At 31.4% G+C, this 16,675-nt stretch overlaps 2 protein-coding genes across 3 annotated transcripts in view; one reads left to right on the top strand and one right to left on the bottom strand.

Moving 5' to 3' along the window:
* The first annotated feature begins 2,741 nt into the window (after positions 1–2,741).
* Positions 2,742–9,743, top strand: LOC130894521 (odorant receptor 22c-like). Its single transcript, XM_057801402.1, has 8 exons — positions 2,742–2,919; positions 4,198–4,482; positions 4,552–4,605; positions 4,665–4,824; positions 6,472–6,574; positions 7,790–7,879; positions 9,105–9,260; positions 9,620–9,743. The coding sequence occupies exons 1-8, from the start codon at positions 2,742–2,744 to the stop codon at positions 9,665–9,667; spliced, it is 1,074 nt and encodes a 357-aa protein (XP_057657385.1). The 3' UTR covers positions 9,668–9,743.
* A 735-nt stretch (positions 9,744–10,478) lies between these two features.
* The window catches only part of LOC130893728 (WD repeat and FYVE domain-containing protein 3), a 39,095-nt gene continuing 32,898 nt past the window's right edge, over positions 10,479–16,675 (bottom strand). For both annotated transcript variants that reach the window (XM_057800057.1, XM_057800055.1), the window contains one exon: positions 10,479–16,643. In XM_057800057.1, coding sequence (XP_057656040.1) covers positions 16,349–16,643 — 295 coding nt within the window. In that variant the 3' untranslated portion in view covers positions 10,479–16,348. The remainder of the gene's footprint in view (positions 16,644–16,675) is intronic.

A 16,675-nucleotide genomic window follows, 5' to 3' on the forward strand; every position in this document is an offset into this window, starting at 1 on the left:
TTTGTGACCCTTGAGGACTCATGATCTGCAGTGCCAAAAATTCAACTTTCGGCCCTTGTAGTTGAGAGGGATTGATTCAAGGAAGTCTTGGAACAAAAAAACAACTACTGTCAAAAAAGCAAGAGCAGTTTGTTATTACAAACTGGTAATCTAGAATTAAATTTATCATACACCAAAAGAAAGCAAATGGTTGAATATGAAACAGATGATGAAGAAGAAGATATAAATATTACAATAGGTAAAAAGAATGAAAGACCATTGTATGGGAAGCGAAAGATCTAAAGGGCATGGGGCGATCTAATTGGTATTATACGTGAGAAAACACGAAGAGATGGAAAAATCAACTTTTCATTATATCTTTCTTTGACTGTTTGTTACCTCAATTGTTTGATGGTTAAATTTATTTTACCAATATTAAAGATGAGTATAGGGAAAGACTATATCAAAGTCTGTGAATGTAAAACATGATTTTCTCTAGAGAAAGCATAATTTTACGCTTGATATGATGTGTATTAAATAAAATATCAAATACCATCAACCGGTTATTGTTTCTTTATATCGGCAATATCGTTACAAAGAGGAATGGAAAACCGGTTAAGTTATGAAAATCCAATAGTGGAGTTGGCAGTTATTGTTTTGCCGGAATTATTTATGGGTTTCAGGAGACTGTCGATGATATTCGATAGTAGATACTGCTTTGGACGATACAATTTAACGAAGAATAAATTTCCATTATAGTGGTCTGATTCCATAAATAAAATGGCGTTTTTATTGTTTATATTATATATATATTAAGTGACGTAATTTGTTAATATTAATCTACTGTCAGAAGTATTATATAAAATCAATAGCAAACGATATGAAGGATATAAATTTTCATAAAAAAGTGTTTTCAGGTTCTTTTTATTAAAAATTGGAATAGAAGTTTTGAGGACTAGAGTTTACCGTTACCAAGAGACTGATAACTTTAATCGAAGACGCGGTTCCAGAAAAAAAAGATGCACATCCGAAATGAAAGATTCATTGTCACCATATAGCTGAAACATCTTGTCCTCACTGGTGCTCAAGTCCAACAAGAGCTTAGAGCTCAGAGAAACGCGCTGTGACTAACTGGACAGACATATACGTAAAAAATATTATTACAGTGCTGCCAGTATTTTTGAAAACCCTTTATCTTCATGACGGATGGCGTAAACTTTACACTGACTTCTAGTTATTTTCCAGCCGTCTAACTATACTAGAAGGTCACATTTTTTGAAATATCATGTAGATAGTAATTATCTAAGATATAAAAACACATGTACTATTATGACATACAGTATCCTCATTGAAACGTTATATTTAGTAATCTTACTAATTCAGTTGTAAAAACAAGAAGAAATATAGATAAATCATTGAGATTAAATTAGAATTTCTGGAACCGTTCGTTATATTCATACTCAATACACTGTTTACAACAAAACTACACCAACAGTCACAATTATACTGTCTGACGTATGACAGTTTACCTTTGTTAACAAAACGCGCGTTAGTCAGTGTAATTGTAAGTGTTAATGTAGTGGTAGTGTACAACAGTGTATTCAGTATAAATCGATGAAATTAGACAAGTTAAAGCTGTAATAGTTATTTCTATGACAAGGATTGAAAGTACTACTTTATTCGACGAGTCTGAAAATTGCAAAGCGAGCGAAGCGAGGCGAGCAACACACGAGTCCAACAAAGTGGTATTTCAGCACACAACATTTTTTAGACGACGCATAATATCCAAAACTTTTTCAATTACACTGAGGAAAGAAAATAAATAATAGAGAATTATAAACACTTTATTTATTGAACAATATAATGTACTTAGTGATATTTACAATATCAATATTAATTTATTAATTATTTGCAAAAAGTAATGTTGATTGTACCTTCAGGACAATTATTAATATTTATTGAATTGTATGCAGATGAAATATATATATATCTCTACTAGATGTTGACGGAATCTCTGTAGATGTGTTTGTGTCATCGAAGTGAAACTGTCAACTGTCAACATTGAAGTGGCTAGAGTCACATTTAAGGAAGTTAAAGTTGTCTACTCCATTATTATATTTATATTTAGTAATCATACTAATTCCGTTGTAAAAACACGAGGAAAGATAAATAAATCATTTAGATTAAATTGGAATCTCTGGAACCGTTGTTGAAATTCATACTGAATACACTGTTGTACACTACCACTACACCAACACTCTCACAATTACACTGTTTGTTAACGAAACGCGCGTTAGTCAGTGTAATTGTAAGTGTTGGTGTAGTGGTAGTATACAACAGTGTATTCAGTATAAATCGATGAAATTAGACAAGTTAAAGTTGTAAAAAATATTTGAAATAAAAATCAATTGCACAAGTGCAAACCTATAAAATAAAATCATAAAATTTCACTATATAAAACGAATAAGGCTACAAATCGATGATAAAATCCATGTTTAACATTACGAATTTTAATTTAGTGTACATGGTACTTTATAGTAAAATTTTTTCGTATCTCTTAAGCACCTGGTATTATAGAAGTTTCATATTTGATATAAAAAATGAAGATACTTTGTAAGAAAGACTCAGTTAAAAATTTATTTGTTTACGTGCAAAAAAAACCTTTTCCTTCAATTTTCAGAATAACTCATTACAAATTTAAACATACTTGTTTACCGTTTACTCTTTCTTAATAATTTTAATTTTGTTGTCTTGAGTGAAACATGAAGAAAATTGATAAAAGCGTACCGTTTTCCGCAACAAAAGCGATTTTATCTTTCTTTTTAGTCTACCATGGAAAACAATCAATTTTAAGATTATTTTTACTGGGTACTTTGAAATTATCTATACTCATTGTTGTACCCATCGCCACTTTTGTTCATCTAATTGTGGTCAAGAAAAGTAAGTAAAATATTTATTGCATAATCCACTTTATTATCATTTCATTTCTTCTTTTATTTGTTCACTATTTCTTTGATTATGTTCAGTCGTAGAAACAAGCAACTTCTGAAGATGCCAATCGAGTTCACGAAACTAGGTATCAATAGCTATTTTCCCCTATTAACTTAAGAAACATTCAAGCAATGAACAACGGTCGCAAAAGCCAGCCATACACAATTAATTGACATCCCTGTATATTTTCAAAAATTAAGACACGATCAAGTTTGTGTATACGACGAAGTAATTTCAGAAATGGTGAAAAATATGGTTCAAAAAAGAAAACATGCTTTTACACGCTTTCAATAAGTTTGGATTTTCCAAGTCAAAAATTGTATTTGTACATAATAATTTGATACGATTTCGTTGTTTTGGGTTTAGCTTGGTTTGGAATTGACGTTTCTGAGTGGAATTTGGTGATAAAATTCTCTTTTTCAGTCTCATTAGGTCAAAAATTGATTTTCTGAATTCTGTTTGTTAAAAAATAGGATTTTCATCTTTTATTTGATCTACGATTAGTTTTTCCGAGTTCAATTTAATAAAAAATTGGCTTTCCGGGATACATGTGTTAACAGCTAGTCTAATTTATGTACATTGCTCAATAATTGACTTTTCTTATTCCGATTCGGTAAAAATCAATTTTCCAGATCTACATTGGTCAAAAAATTTTCTAAATATTTGTTGCATTTTCAGTGTCATTTGGTCAAAAATTGATTTTCTGGATTCAGTTTGGTGAAAACTAGGATTTTTATCTTTTATTTGATCAACAATTCGGTTTTCCGCGTTCAATTTATATAAAAATTGGCTTTTCCGGGATAAATGTGTCCAATGTGTCAATAATTGACTTTTCGTATTCCGATTTGATAAAAAATTATTCTTCCAGATGTACATCCGTCAATGATTGGTTTCTTTCCAATAAATTTGTTCAAAAAAATAGATTTTCTGAATATTTTAAGCTTTTTCAGTCTCATCTGGTCTAGAATTAACTGTATCGATTTTAACTTAATTTTGTGTAAAATTGTTTTTAATTAATTATATTTTCTCAATAAATAGATTATATTATACACTGATAAAATAATAAACTTATTCGCCGATTAACAGGTTTTTCTTTGTTATTTTAGAATAAACATGAAATATTTATAATAAAACAATTTTCAATTTTCAAATCTAATTTTTGATCTTCATCTCATTATCGCAAAAAAATTCAAATATTTTCTATTTCCTTATTAATTTTCGTTTCAGAAGAATTAGACGTACCAATTGCTGAGAATGTTTCAATAGGAATAAGCATATCAGCAATGACTATACTGAGCACTTTAGTACCTTTCTATTCGAAAGAATGGACCAACGTTTTCGAGAAACTTTCAGATTTCAAAACGTTCAAAAAACCATCAAAACTTGGAAAAACTATCAAACTTTATAATACATTATCGATAGCATCATCCGCTTATTGTGGCGGGGGAGCAGTTTTTTACACCATCGCTTGTTATTTCGAATCTAAAAAATGTTTAGATATTGATAAAGAAAGTGAATCGAACTTCCTTTGTATTACTATATATCCAATTTGGTTACCATTTCAAACAAATCAATTTATAGATTACGCCATCTTTGTTGTTCAGTTTATAATGATATTCGTCACTTGTGTATGCGGTAAGTCGTCATAACATACCAAATTTTTCTTTTCTACAATATTTTCGATTTATTCCAAGGCGGCGCTGTGAATTACCTTATTTGCGAAGTTGCGTTGTACGCATCTTTGCAGATTAGTTCATTGAAAACCAGGTTTCTGGAAATTATCCACATTAAAGCCCAAGAAGAACAAGATACTAAATTGAACATGTGGATACAAGATCACCAATCAATGATAATGTAAGTAAATTGATGATAGATTGAATGCTAGTTTTATAGTATAGATTCAAGATCAATAAACAGACCATTTCTTTTTGTTCATGGCCAGTTCTCTATTTCTATTCTTTCTATATCTTCTCTACATGGATTCTATTCATTTTTCTTCTTCCCTCGTTTTCCCTTTAATAAAGATCTATTAACTCAACTATCTTTATCCATTCTTGTATCCATTGCTCTAACCAAATATCCCTTCTCACCATGACTATAGAGTGAGTTAGCTCTTCACCTCTACTCGTTTTGCTGCTTGCTCCGATAATCCTTTCTCTCCAATATATTCATTCTTCTTCTTTCTTATTCATAGTCCAAAACTAACGGATGTATAACTACCTCGTCAATGCGTAACTTGGTGGATCCTGAAATATCTTTTTAGTAATTCTCCTAGAGCTTAAAACGTTTCGTTTCCTCTCGCCAATCATTTGTCGATTTTCCTGTTTTCACCTGTCTCTGTCGACAGTTTTAATTGGTTAAACTTATTCAAATCTCTTTCCATCTCTAAATGTTTGGTCTTTTATGTGCAGTCCACTCCTTATTCTTTCGTTCTTTTTCGAAGACAAGAAACATTTTTCTGGAACCATTTTCGTTCTACTTGCAAGTAAAAGACATCTGCGTAGGCAAGGATTCATCTTTTGTTGTTGTTAATCATCCCCTGGGTTCGGAAACAACTATATCTCGGGATCCTTTCTTGTAAAAGGATGAAGAGCATTGTTGATAATGGATCTCCTTTCTGTAAACCTGTTTTTGTTACAAAATTATCCTTCCTTTGACGACTACTTCATTTTTATTGTCATTTTTACCAAATGTATTATTTTCTTACATATTCTAAAAGTTGGAACAAATATTTTCTACTTATTGAATCTGTTCCTCATGATTCCAGCAAGGACTTTGTATTCCACATCTAACTAAGTGTTACTCCTATAAATTATTGACTTATTCCATTATTTATTACTTACTCTACTTCTGCTTTCGATGGTGTTTCCTCTACCGAGATAGGTTCATTCAACGTCTCCATTTCTTCAAACTTTCTATCTGTCCAGTTTTTCTTTTTTTTCCTCCTATGAGTTAAATTTCTGTAATATTTCTGTTCAGTGCCGTTATAAATTCTGTCTGCACATTTTTCTTCACTTGTACGTACTCCTGTTTTAATTTGTTCTTTGAGTCTTTCAACGTTCTCTAATTTGATTAGTGTCTTCCTTCTAATGTTCCTTTGCAGTCTTCATCAAACCATTCTTTTTATGTCTTCTCCTCCAATCGCCTTAGTTCTTGCTGTGTTAAATCCTTCGTTGTTTTCTCAATCTCCATCCACTCCAAATCGATATCCTGCAATGCTTATTTGTTTTTTAGATTTGTGGTCATTGCATTTCATCTTTTAGTCTTATCACCAGCAATATGTGGTCTGAGTCCGCGTCCGATCCACTGTAACTTCTGACATCTGCTATTAATTTTGCGTACACGAGTTTATTAGATTAATATACCAAGTTGTGGGACTTAAATTGAGCAGACAATTTCCAAAATTCCTAAACGAGTACACGATGTGGATTGGAAATATAGTAGCTCTAATTAAACCGATCATGACTACACGGTTTATTACTTTTTTGGTCTTTGTTTTAGAATTCTAGAAGAAGCAAAAAGATTAACAAAGATTTGTGTAGGCGCTGGATCTTTATCGTTTGCTTTGGTATGTGCTTCTGTTGCAAATCAAATCATGAACAGGGTATGCACTTATTCCAATATTATTAATGTTAAGTTGAAATTTCTACAACCTGTAGTGATATTCACACTTTTTTTGTAGTCTTATCATACTAGCGGTTTGCGAGCGACTGCAGAGCGGAGCGAGTGCGCAACGATTGTGTCGCGAACACGCCGCGAGGACGTCGCAGAAACGCAACGTTTTCGTCACGTGTTTGTAGCGCAAAACACATTCCAAAGAGTTTGACTTTTCTACTGCGAAGATTCCGGAGACGAAAACGAATTTAGAAGGACCCATTATCAATTAATCGAATGGAAGGGAGCGACTACTTTGTATTGTTTTGCAAACGAATAAAAAATAATCCAAAAAAAATACGTGAATGTCCAGACCTACATTTTATGAGTTGCTGCATCTGATACAAACTAACTTAAAACATGAAGACACACATTTAAGATTATCAGTCACATGAAGAAAGGCTCGTGGTAAATAAGTACACAGTAGAAAATGGCGTCCACGCTTCTATTCGCATCGATCTCGTTGCGCGCTCGCTCCGCTTTGAATACGCTCACAATCCACTAGTACGATAAGGCCCTTATATAGACTACGATGGTTGCTACTTGAATTTTGCGACAGATAAACAAACACAAACATTTATAATTGGATGTTATCGATTGAAGTACCTCCAAAATATGTGGTTTGAACGCATCAATCGTTTCTTCGGGTGTAGTAAAACGTTCACCTCACAATTTATTTTTGATGAGGGGAAAAAAGAAGAAAACATTGGATTCCAATTTGATATTTAGACTGTTTAGAATGTTTTTGTTTGAACTGATTTAGAGCTCGCATTGTCGTGATTGGTTTCCCTGATTTTTTTTATCACTTTTGGCAAACAATGAATGTATCTGTAAACAATACGAATTCGTTCACCATTATGAATGTCAAACTCTATGACAACAATGTCATGTTTGACATATTCACACCAGTGTTGTCATATCTCAATACTTAAGTAGCAACCATCGGATAACAAACGTTTTTCTAGTCTTAAGATCCTATCTGATAAGAGATAAAAAGGTTTTAGGTGTCAAAGAATGAACATTATGTTATTGAAGTATTTGTAAAATCTGTTTTATAAGTAGTGATTACTGATTTAAAACTGCATCAAAACAAAGTCTGCAAGTTTTTTTAGTCCATCAATAATTAGAAATCAAACTATCTTAATGTGTCCTGGACTTTTTTCAGAATAAACCAGTAGGATCGGTTTTACACTTGGTGGGATGGATAGCGTCTTTATTCATGCATTGCCATGCTGGACAAATAATTATGTCTGATGTATGTGTGTTTTTTCTTTTATTAATAACAGAAATCGCTTTAAACTTTACTAGTTTTGTATATCATTACATTTTTAACATCACTGTGGAATTTCTCAGAAAATTAAAAAAAAACTATTTAAATCTAGTTACTAATACGAGGGTTGCTACAAAAGAAATAGACAAATAAAAACAAATTTTATAGTTGGATACGGCTTTATTGTTTCTCAAAATATTCACTTTTGCATGCATATCAACTGCTTCTTCAGGTGCAAAAAAAACGTTGGCCTCGCAATTTATTTTTGATCTGCGGAAATAAGAGGAAATCATTGGGTGCCAAGCAAGGACTGTACGGAGGATGACTCATCAATTCGTTGTTTTGACTGTTCGAAATCGTTTTTTTGTGAGGTGAAGCTTGAGAGCTCGTATTGTCGTGATATAGAATACTTTTGGTAAACAATTGCTGACGTACCATTCAGAATTAACCGTTCAGCGTTTTCCTGTCACCATTTCATTTCACTTTTACTGTCACTTGAACATATGAAAAGTGCTTATCGCCTGCCAACTCAACTAAATTAAAATTAACATGAACATGGTTACCAGCTTTGACTTTATATAAAACTAAATAGTGTGAGGTAAGGATAGGGTCAAGGTTGGGATAGGTCGGTTCAGCTGTCAATTTGATCAATTCTCAACAGCGAACAACTTTTGTTGAATTTGGCTCGTCTTGAAACACTCCTACAATCGATTATTTAACACCTGTCATGATGTTATAGAGGTTTTTCGAATCACATTTGTTCCACCAACCGACACAAGCTTTGTTAGAGCGAATGTTAAATTATGCGATATCCAATACACTAATATTTTTGACAACCAAATGTTCATGTGATATTAAGTTTATGCGAAGGGAATTAATGCCTAAGTATGCCTCAATCTCACGGTATCTCACATGACGATCTTGCAATATCAGTTTATACTAACAGCCGATTTTGGACGACCAACAAGTCGAAGATGTTGGTGTAATGCACGTTGATAGCCATAGAAAGATTATTCTTCCAAATCTATAAAAAACTCAAAGAGGATTCGTATGACAAAACGTTCTTAGTTATTAGTCCCTTAATTGAGAGTTCTACTTACAATTTTCATGGTTTTTATTGATATAATCAAAATCTTTAACGTAATAGCTATATCGCTGATATGAGATATTGGAATATGTGTTGATTAACATGGTAATGATAATTTTAAAGAGCGAATCCATGGCAGAAGCCGTATATAATTCCAAATGGTATAAAATTAATCTAACAACAAGAAAAAGCATCTTGATAATACTGAAGAGATGTCAAAAACCGTTAACTTTGGATGCTCTTCCACAAGGAAGTTTAAATTATCCACTGTTTATGATGGTACGTATATACAATCAAATATTTTCAAAAATATTAAAATAATGATTCCAGTCTTGCCTTCTTTTTATATTGTATCAGTGCTGATTCTACGAAACGGTTTGGGGTATCAGAAAGATGTTTCTTCACTAGTTTAGTAGCTATTTCATTTCCTCATACACCAAAGGTTATTACTGTCTAGTTCGTTTAGAATGCATAGGCACTCCCAAGATACTTTGAGACCGTTATAGTCTTTCTAGTTACTTGGAAATAATTTTTTTTCGTTTTACTAAAAAATAACAAAATGAAAATTCATGTTCTGTACTTGAATTGTTGGAAATCCAATCCTCAAAATATTATATTTTAATTATTTTTTTTTTCAGATTGCGAAATCTTCATACTCGTTATTAACATTCCTTAGCAATACATAGAGGCACCTTAAATGAAGATAAAATCAGCATAATCGAAATTAAAAACACGCTTTAGTTAATAAAGGATTCAAGCATGGTAGTTCTGTTTTCTTTCACCAAATACAGCATAAAATAATTCAAATTTTTCAAAATTTGTGAAAATGCAGTAAATTTTATGTCAATTGTCCAAATTTGATAACTTGTTTACGTCTTTTCTTTTAGTAAATGTGTTTTTGGTCACTTCCAATGTTTCTAAGTACTTGCAAAGTAAAACCATTGACTATGCTTTAGCTTGTAACTTGGTATAAATACTGCTCCATCAAGTTAAGAACAAAAGTATTGTACGCAAGAACAAAAACCTGTGCAAGTGCAGTTAATCTTAACCTAGGCGAAAATGACATTAATGTTGAGTTAGAGCTTGACATTGAGAAAAAAGTATTTTACGCTTTATGTCCTAACCCACCTAGTCTATGTAGTCATTTTATAAAGTTAGTGGTACCTAGAACATCGCTGAAATTATCAACAGCTCTTGATTTTTCTGCAAGGAACCAAAGAAAGCAGTAGATTAGCGAGGTAGATCCACGCCCTTAAAGCCCTAACTCAGCTAATCTACGCTGTCATTATATAAAGTTACTGGTGTGCTCACTGGAGACTGTACCACCTGAAGAACACTATTTATACACACCCTGTATAAAATTAAAAATTTTTCAGCATAGATTCAATCACCTCTAGCCTTGCTTAAAGCAACCGAATAGAAACTATTGTCGTATCTTTAAGCGTATCTTCGTTAAAAAATAGTTTTTCTCTTTTTGCAAATAAATAAAAGAAATAACAGGATTCACTTCCTTTATTAATTTAAGACAAATTATATATACACTATTCGACTACAGAATCTATAATATCACATACATATATATCAAATATACAGAAATATATTTCAGGATGCACTATAATGCACATGTATATTGTCTACAGATGCTTGTGCACATCTCCCTTGTACTCCGATTGGATACAAAAATAATATCAATTTTATTTTAAATCGATAATATAATACAACAAAAACCATGATCACAACTTACCATTACATTAATGGGTCAAAACAGGTCTTACGAAAGCTACAAATTGATATCTATGGTATATAGATAATTCCAAGCTGTATAGAGCAAATTTGAATCTTCATAGTACCAGTAAAACCATGATTGCACGTCCAAGAAAGCGTGGGAGTGAACATAAAATGAACATGAAAGAAATAGTAAGATACTGGAAAAAATAAGAAGGAAAGCAAATCAGAAGCACTCTAGAAGAGTTTGGATCATTTCAAAAAATCCTCCGGAACTTTGGTAAAGCCTGGATTGAGAAAAAAAATAGAAAAGCCGGTGGAGAGATCTAAGAAGAAGTGGAAAGACAAAATATTGAGAATTTAAGAATAAATTTAAAGAGATCAAGTGCCTGGACTACAATTGCAAAAAATTTATCCAGTGTTTCGATACCGTTGAGGAATTGAAAAATTAAGATTTAAATATAATAAAATAAGAAAGTATTAAGAAGATTAAATGAACGAGGAAGAAATGGTAACAAGAGACTGGAACTTTCCATCAAAACTCGAAAAGATAACAAGGAAAGCAAAACAGAAGCACTCTAGAGGAGTCTGGATCACTTAAAAAAATTCTCCAGTACTTTGGTATGGAGGGATTGAGAAAAAGTCAATCGAGAGATTTAGGAAAAAATGGCGATACCAAATAATTAGAATTTGGGAATGAAATTAAAAGGATTAAGTGCCTGGACTGCAACTCCAAAAAGTTTTTCCAGTGTTTTAAGGAAAAATTAGAAAGTGAGGGAAAATATAAAGAAACAATTAACATACTGAAGACAAAAATAGAAAAAACTTGAATGGAAATAAAAAGATAAAACGAACATGGGAGAAATGTTAACAAGAAAGACTAGTAAGCAGGAAACCGTTGGAAATATTCATATTGAACACTCTGTTTAAACTACCACTACACCAACACCCACGATATAAGGAAAACAAAGAAATTCTAAAAAAGAAAGATTGAAAATTGGAGGGGAATATAAATAAACAAATTAATAGAGGAGATTAAGATACTGGAAGTAAAAATGAAAAGAAACGTTGAAGGAATTAAGAAGATAAACAGAAATAAATGGTAACTAGAGACTGGATTTCAATAAAACAAAGTTACACATTTCTCAGATAACACCAAATGACTTCAGTATCTAGATTCCGTGGCAAGACGAAAAAAGTACAGTTCTAGAATAAAATAGAAAAATTTCTAGTTTTTAGATAAGAAATCTTTGATAGGAAAGGTTCCAACAATCTTGAATTTAGCACAGATACTAGAATCAATTAGAATTCTGGAGGTGGACAGGTGAGATAGTATCAGCTTTGATAAGGGGCCATCTACTAGACACCTGACTAATACCTTTGAACTTATGTCTCTTAGTTAACAAAATGGTGTGAAATTACTTCACTAAAATAGATTTTTTTGGCTTATAATTTGAAATTGAATTCAATTTTACCAAATTCTCAAGCGAAGACAGTTAAAATTGTAAATTTTAGATGAATCGTGGTTTTTTAAGTACTATATATACAACTTACATACTTAAACGTACACATTTGCACAAGCTTTTCTCTACATTTGTTTTAGATTAAATAATACCCAGGCAACGATTTTTCTCCTAATATATTATATAAAATAAGTAAAAACGGAAAAAAAAATAAAAATATAATTCTAAGTAGAGATTTTCGAAAAATTAAAACTGATACCAAGCTTTCAAATTTTCATTTGTAGTAATTATAACATTAATATTTGGTTTTTCTATTAAAAAAAAGCGTTTTTACAGATTTGAGGTTAAGAATATTATTTTTATTTTTTATAACTAAATATCAAGTTTTTATACATAATTTTTTTCATCAGACATCAAAAGAAAACTAAAGTATGTAGGATAAAAAACGAAGATACAAAATAAAACAGAAATTACAAGAAAATTCTGAATTGAAATGGTTGTTGGGTTGGAGGGCTGTGATAATTTTCGGGTTGTAGATAGGATATATCAAAAAAGTAACCAAACAAGGTTCAATAAAGAAAAAATATATGAATTGGCGTGAAAAATCATTAAAAGTAACATCGATAAAAAGAAGATAGAGAAAGAAAACACAACTAAAGAGCAGAAGAGAAGATTAAGAAAGAAATTGATTTTCTTTAACGTTTTACTTCTCAGACTTTCTTATATACATTTCGTGATGATTTATATTGATTTTATCTATGTTTTTTAATCAAGTGATTTTTCTTTTACTCTTAATTCAATGGTTGAGTCTATCAATTTATTCCTAAATTTTTCTTCTGCTTTCTAATAGTGTTTTCTTCTTCTTTTTCTTCTTTATCTATGTTACTTTTCAAATGTTCATTGAGTATTGTAAATATTGCTTTTTTTAGTGTTTAATGGGGGTTTCGATCCTTCTAATACTCATTCTCCTTACTATTTTCTATCTTTTGTCATCTTTTCCAATTTTTTTCACCTTCCACCTCCAATACCTTAATTTTTCATTATTGATTCTTGTAAATTTGTATGTTGCGAATAGAAACTAGAGGAAAATATTAGAAACTACAAAAAATCGAAGTTGAAGTTTGAGGAGTATGAAAAGACAGACAAAATAAAAAAATTGTGAGCAAAAAAAATTATTAAACTTGTTATACTTTTAGGTACAATTACCACAGTTGTAGAATTTTTCTCAGTGTTGTATTTTGATTCGCCAAGTGGCATTGTATGTTTGGGTCTAAAAAATTAAAAGAGAGTTTGAAGTAAATATAAACAGGACAATGCCAATTACATAAATTAGAATAAGAAAGTTTAAAATTTAAAAAATATAAAAAATCTAAAATAAATAAAACATTTAAAATACGTAGAAAATTGATAAAAGGGGTATATATAATATGTAGAATAGAAAACTAATTTATGAATAAATATAAAGCGTTATAAATAGTATAAAATTTACTAATACAACAATAATTATATAACAAAAATAAAAACACAAATAGTTTAGACTATAAATATAAATTCAATATTAAAAAAATTAATATAATCTACACCAACAATCGATTTTACAGAATTTGATGCTTCGAGCCTACAATAACCGGCTCGAAGGACCATACAGTGTTGGTATAGTAATAGTGAATAGTGTTTTCACTATGTTAATAGATAAATTATGTAAAATAACGGGTGTGTTATGGAATTCAATAAAAAAATTAAAATCTATATTACGTTTTAGAACTATTTAGGTAGATACGAACTATTATGTGGAAAATATACGGTATGCTACACTACAATGGATTTCACAATAAAGGTTTGTCTTTTTGTTAATTATTTGACACAATATTTGTTATTTTGATCAGAGTTTAAGCAGCGGTTACCGGTTAATACAATCAATACGTTTTTGATGTTTTTTTTAAATTTTAGAATTTTTCTACTTTCACACTTTTAAGAATTGTTTCCTCTGATATCAGCGATTTACGTTTTCTTTCACTTTATTCACGGCTTTTTCTACATCTACAAATTGCTATAAACATTTTTCTTTGGTTTTTTGACTAGGTTTTGATCATTTTAAAGTAGGTTTAAATTGCTATTGCCCTGATTTATAAATTTGCAACAAATAGATGATTATTTTGAATCAATTGATTATTTTCGAGGTTATTCTTTTTATATTGTACGATTTTATCTTTGTCAATTCAACTTTATCTAAAATATAATGAACAAAAAATGAAATTAGTCAGTTTCGTTATCACTACATTGATGCTAAATCTTATACTCATCAAAAAAGAAGCAAATCAAATTAATATCGAAATAATATGCGATAGTGAATGTTCAGGAACATCACTTCGGTATATATTCAGTGAAAAATTTGGCTTACACAGCTCAATCTAATCAACACCTGAAGCTTAATATTCACAATGCTCAAACAGATGACATTATTGGCCTAATTTTGATACTACCACGTTATTTAGATTTTCTGATGAGTGACAATTTACCAAACACCGTTCATCATCGAAATTTCTTTCTAACGTACTTTAACTAACATAATCTCTTTTTTTTTTGGTTTTCAATTGTAAATTGTCCTAATTACAAGATTATATTCCATAGGGACCTTAGGATATATCGTTTGCAGAGTATTGATTATATTAACCGGCTCACTGTAGGCAGTCGATAATGAAGGTTTTCCAATAAGGACTTTCGAATTTTAACAGTTGACAGCTGCCATTTTATCGAAGCTATGTCTAGCAAATTAATAGTCATTGACGGGTTTACCTTCTTGCGCTTGCTTTCTGTTTTGTTAATGGCCCATGATGGGTATTCTGTCCTTAAAACAGTCCACAATAGGTATTCTGTTCTGAAAACTATCCAAGATGGGTATTATGTACTGACACTAGTACACGATGGACGATTTTGTCAATCGTCTATGATGGATATTCTGTTTTTACACTACTCCACGATGAATAATTCTATTATGGAAATGTTTCACAATCGATATCCTTTTCTGACAATGGTCCATGGTGGATATTTTTTTTTAAGAATGTTCCACAATGAGTATTCTGTTCTGACAAAACTCAATGATGAATATTCTGTTGCAGAAACGGTGCACGATGGGTATTCTGTTTTAACACTACTCCTCAATGGAGAGGGAAGAATTTATCGGAGTGTTATGACTAAATTTAAGTGCACTGGGTCAATAAACAATGAACCACACGTCAAAAGCCCACAATATTTTCTGAGATATTTCTGGGTAATCACCAGGAGCTATGATTTTGGCGACACCATCACTGTTTGAGTCGTAATTTAAGCATACACCCGTACAAAATTCAACTAATCCAAAAATTAATGGTAAACGGCCATAGATGGCCGAATGAGCTTTAAAACAGTTGAAATATCATCAAAAAAAGAATCTCTTGGATAATATCTATCTTCGTAAGACCCAAAAGCGACCAACGCATTCGAGAAAAGTTTTTGTTGTAGATTTATGTTTGGCGGCGTCATTGGTTCACATTTCCTTTAAAAATTCAGTATAGGTCGCCGATATCCACTACTTTTGAACTTGAGTGGACGATATCGACACCCAACAGTATATAGTTTCAGATCAGGCTATTTGACCTACTCTTTTGGAGTTTTATTGAGCTGCAGGTCTATGTGAATAAGTTATGAATCTCAGGGGTTTTCAAAACTAACTTATTCTATATCATAGGGCAAATTCAGCTCAAGAATCATCCACGGTGGACATTTCAATGATAAGATCGTCAATTTTATCTCACACCCATATTAATTTATTTAAATATAGGAAGTGCTTAATGGAAGACCCAATACAACAAAAATTTGATCTATAAAAGTTTCTAGGGAACACACATATTGAATGGTACAACTCTAACCTCAACATCAATTTTATAAATCATATTGGATCTGGGAATAACGGATTGGCGTCTAAGGCAAAGGACCATATTTAAAGGGAACCGAATCCAAAAGGTACAGGATTGAAAAGGAATGGAAACATACGAAGTTGATGATCATTATTTCAAGAGCGATATTCTATATGTACCTATCTATATCTGTTGTATGATGATCACATTATAACATACATCCATTATTTTTATGTTTTATCAATAGAGGGCTCTCTTATATTATACTTATATTGGTATGGAATTAAGATTTATCAGCTTTAAGAGCGGCGTAACAATTCTGACATACCCTGACGGGTTTCAAAATGCGAAGTCTCGATATTTCACATTCGAATTTACTACACTTTGAACAAAAAACTTGGCCGCAATTTCTACAGTGATGTCTCCTTTCGTAGATACTGAATTTTATATTGCAAGCGGCGCAATAATCGGCACCCTCGTCTTTCAACCAATGATCGGCGGCTCTTCCGGGTACGTCGCAAACGCTCCAAGAGAAAACTCTACCTCTGGTATCCCCTACATAAACGCTACGGTGATCCCTGAAAATAAAAATTGAAATAAAAGGTGAACA

Source organism: Diorhabda carinulata, chromosome 5 (genome assembly GCF_026250575.1).
Source record: "Diorhabda carinulata isolate Delta chromosome 5, icDioCari1.1, whole genome shotgun sequence".
Taxonomy (NCBI): Eukaryota; Metazoa; Arthropoda; class Insecta; order Coleoptera; family Chrysomelidae; genus Diorhabda; species Diorhabda carinulata.